At 47.2% G+C, this 3,046-nt stretch overlaps 1 protein-coding gene across 1 annotated transcript in view; it reads right to left on the reverse strand.

Annotated features, from left to right (window-relative positions):
* The window catches only part of UROS (uroporphyrinogen III synthase), a 31,460-nt gene extending 30,707 nt beyond the window's left edge, over window positions 1–753 (reverse strand). The window contains exon 1 of the mRNA XM_018560412.1: window positions 638–753. Within this exon, the coding sequence (XP_018415914.1) occupies window positions 638–700 (63 nt within the window). The 5' untranslated portion in view covers window positions 701–753. The remainder of the gene's footprint in view (window positions 1–637) is intronic.
* Between the last annotated feature and the right edge of the window lie 2,293 nt (window positions 754–3,046).

Here is a 3,046-nt window from a genome sequence, read left to right on the forward strand (position 1 = left end):
CCCCCCCCCCCCCCCGATGCTGCTTTAAGGACTTACCTCAAATGATGCCTCTTGATCCAATCACCTTCTTTCCTGTAGTTTTCAGGAGTTCCTCCAGCACTGGCGCCGGTCTCTGATCCAGCGCTGACTGCTGTGTCTTCCTGTTCCATGGAGTCTGTGCGCATGCATGCTGTCGGGCTGCCTGCATTGACTTACCCTGTGTCTCTCCTTTCTCCCCGCGGAAGATCTCTACTGCGCATGCTCGCGCCCCATGATCCTTCATAGCCACCCGAGAATCTTCAGAACATTTTTTATGTGTTTGCATATATCTTCTGCTGGCTAGCAGTAGATATATGCAAAAAAAACAAACAAACACCAAAAGGTTTAATTATACTTTAAGAACATTTGACCAGAAAAGAAACCTTAAGAACATTCAACCAGAAGAGAAAATGTTTCAAGAACATTCGATTTCCCCATTCATACAACAGTCACAGCCTAAACAATGTGCAAACAATCCCTAGAACTAATGAGCGTGTGCTTATTCCTTCACACACAACGAATGTAAATGCAGTTTAGCTGGATGAATAGCTATGACATTATTATAAACAGACCCTCAAGTGTAGGCAAGTGAGAGAAACATATTGTGTACTCTGCTTACCTCGACGTAGAGGTCGGAACCTTGGTCCCCGGTTTTGGGCTCTTTCAGTAACAAAACCTTCATTATACCGGATGAGTCCTGAAAACAACGAAGGAAGATATTACAGCCTGCACCGTGTGCCGACATAAAGCAATGTATGGCTTTACCCAGACACAGGCAGTTACTGGTGTCCTGATGAGTAAGGAGAACTGGCTGACCACCATTGATAAGACAGAGTGCTGTGTTCTTCAGATTAAACCTAATGTGCACGGTGAGGGGTGGGTGGGGGGCACACAGAGGCATACAACAAAATTAGTGACATATTCAGCACTGCCAGGCAGGGCAAATTATTATTTTTTAAACAGTAATGACTTCTTCCTGATACCTGTATAAGCTTTCAATAGGGTAAGAGTCCATTTTTTGCCTCATTTTCGGCAAGTATTTAGTATTTTGTTTTAACAATGACATTTTGGAGAGAGTAAAGCTAAAGTCACATGGGACATTTTACTGCATTCTGGAAATCTTGCAACAAGAGCCGACGGACTTTTGCCGCAGGAACTCCAGCTGTCCCTGTTCAGATGCAGCTGTTGTGACCATTCAAGTTAATGGCCGGGTGTCATTGGTACAATTACATTCGGTTTGGGATAGATGATTATACGTGGCTGCCGTCGCCCTGTCATTAACTTAAACGGGTACAGCGGCCGCATCTGAGCATCCTGCCACAGAAATCTATAGGTTCTTGCCACAGGTATGCTTGAGTGCAGCATGAGCCCCTGTTTAACCACCCCCCCTCCCACCGTGTGAGTGCCGCCTTATACTGGCCACCAATGTAACAAGCATTTACACTGACCCCCAGAGTAATGGGTATTTACACTGACCCCCAGAGTAATTGGTATTTACACTTACCCCCAGAGTAATGGGTATTTACACTGACTACCAGAGCAATGGGTATTTACACTGACTAACAGAGCAATGGGTATTTACTCGGGCTACCAGAGCAATGGGTATTTACACTGACCCCCAGAGTAATGGGTATTTACACTGACTAACAGCAATGGGTATTTACACTGACTACCAGAGCAATGGGTATTTACACTGACTACCAGAGTATTTACACTGACCCCCAGAGTAATGGGTATTTACACTGACCCCCAGAGTAATGGGTATTTACACTGACCCCCAGAGCAATGGGTATTTACACTGACTACCAGAGTAATGGGTATTTACACTGACCCCCAGAGTAATGGGTATTTAGACTGGCCATCAGCATACCAGGCATACCTGATTGTGTTTGGCCCAGCCCGGCCTGCTCTGCCTGATTGTCTGCTCTGGGGACTCGAGTGACGTGCGGATCGCTGATTGGAGGAGGCTGACATGCTCATCTCGGCTGTCCTATGGAGGTGGGGTGTGAGGAGGAAGTGTCGGCGGTGCTTGGGCTACAGCCTAAGCGGGGGGTGCATGTCCCCGTGACTGCTGTGGGGCACATCGGGCTGTTCCTGGGAAGGACAGGTGCTGCGTGTGATTATACCGACAGCCTGTTCTTCCCTATGGATGGACGCGGCCGTAAGCCGCTGTACACTCACCCGAGCTGCACATCCGTGGGGGTGCTGGTGTCCGTGCTCGGATGCAGATAGGATCAATCCCGTCTGAGTACGGTCACCCCGCACGGATGTGCAGCTTGGGTGAGCGTACGGCCGCGTCATCGCATAGAGAAGAACAGACTGCTGCGTACAATCACAGGCAGCACCTGTCCTTCCCGGGAGCGGCCCGATACAGCTGTGCACGCCGCATGGATCTGTACGGGCCGACTCTAAGCTGTGTGAATGAGACATTGACCGCCAATGTAACGGAGACATTTACACTGACTAGCAACGTACCAAGTGCATCTACACTGACCACTAGTAAAGTCATTCTTTTCCAGATATTATTTGATTCTGCCAACTGCATGAAACAACACAGGGCAAAATAAACAACAAATGTATCTAGTTCCATACCTTTTATTTTTAGTTTTGGATAGATTGGGGAGGAGTAGAGAAGGGTTAGACTCCCTGACATTTTTTTTTTTTTGCTGTCTGTGTGCCATTAGGATGATTTCACTTCCTCTTCTGGTGATGCAACAGGAAGTGAGAGAAAATTTCGCCAAACTGAGGGGAATCCTCTCTTAGACAGTTGTCATGACAACATGTAGATTTCCTCCTCACCTTCTGTTTCAGGAAAAACATTTTGAAATCACTTTTCTTCCAGGGACAATGGTGCCCAGGACAGACATGGAGGGAGAACCTCCCTAGAGGGGACATAGACAGCAATAAGAACATGGCAGGGGCTCGGACCCTAGCCCACGCTATCAAAACATTTTTTCTTTAGATATACCTTGTCAACGTTTAAAGGCCTTTAAGGCTCATTTTCTGGTTGATGCTCATTAGTTAAAGC

Source organism: Nanorana parkeri, unplaced genomic scaffold (assembly GCF_000935625.1).
Source record: "Nanorana parkeri isolate BGI_ZX_2015 unplaced genomic scaffold, ASM93562v1 scaffold2, whole genome shotgun sequence".
NCBI lineage: Eukaryota > Metazoa > Chordata > Amphibia > Anura > Dicroglossidae > Nanorana > Nanorana parkeri.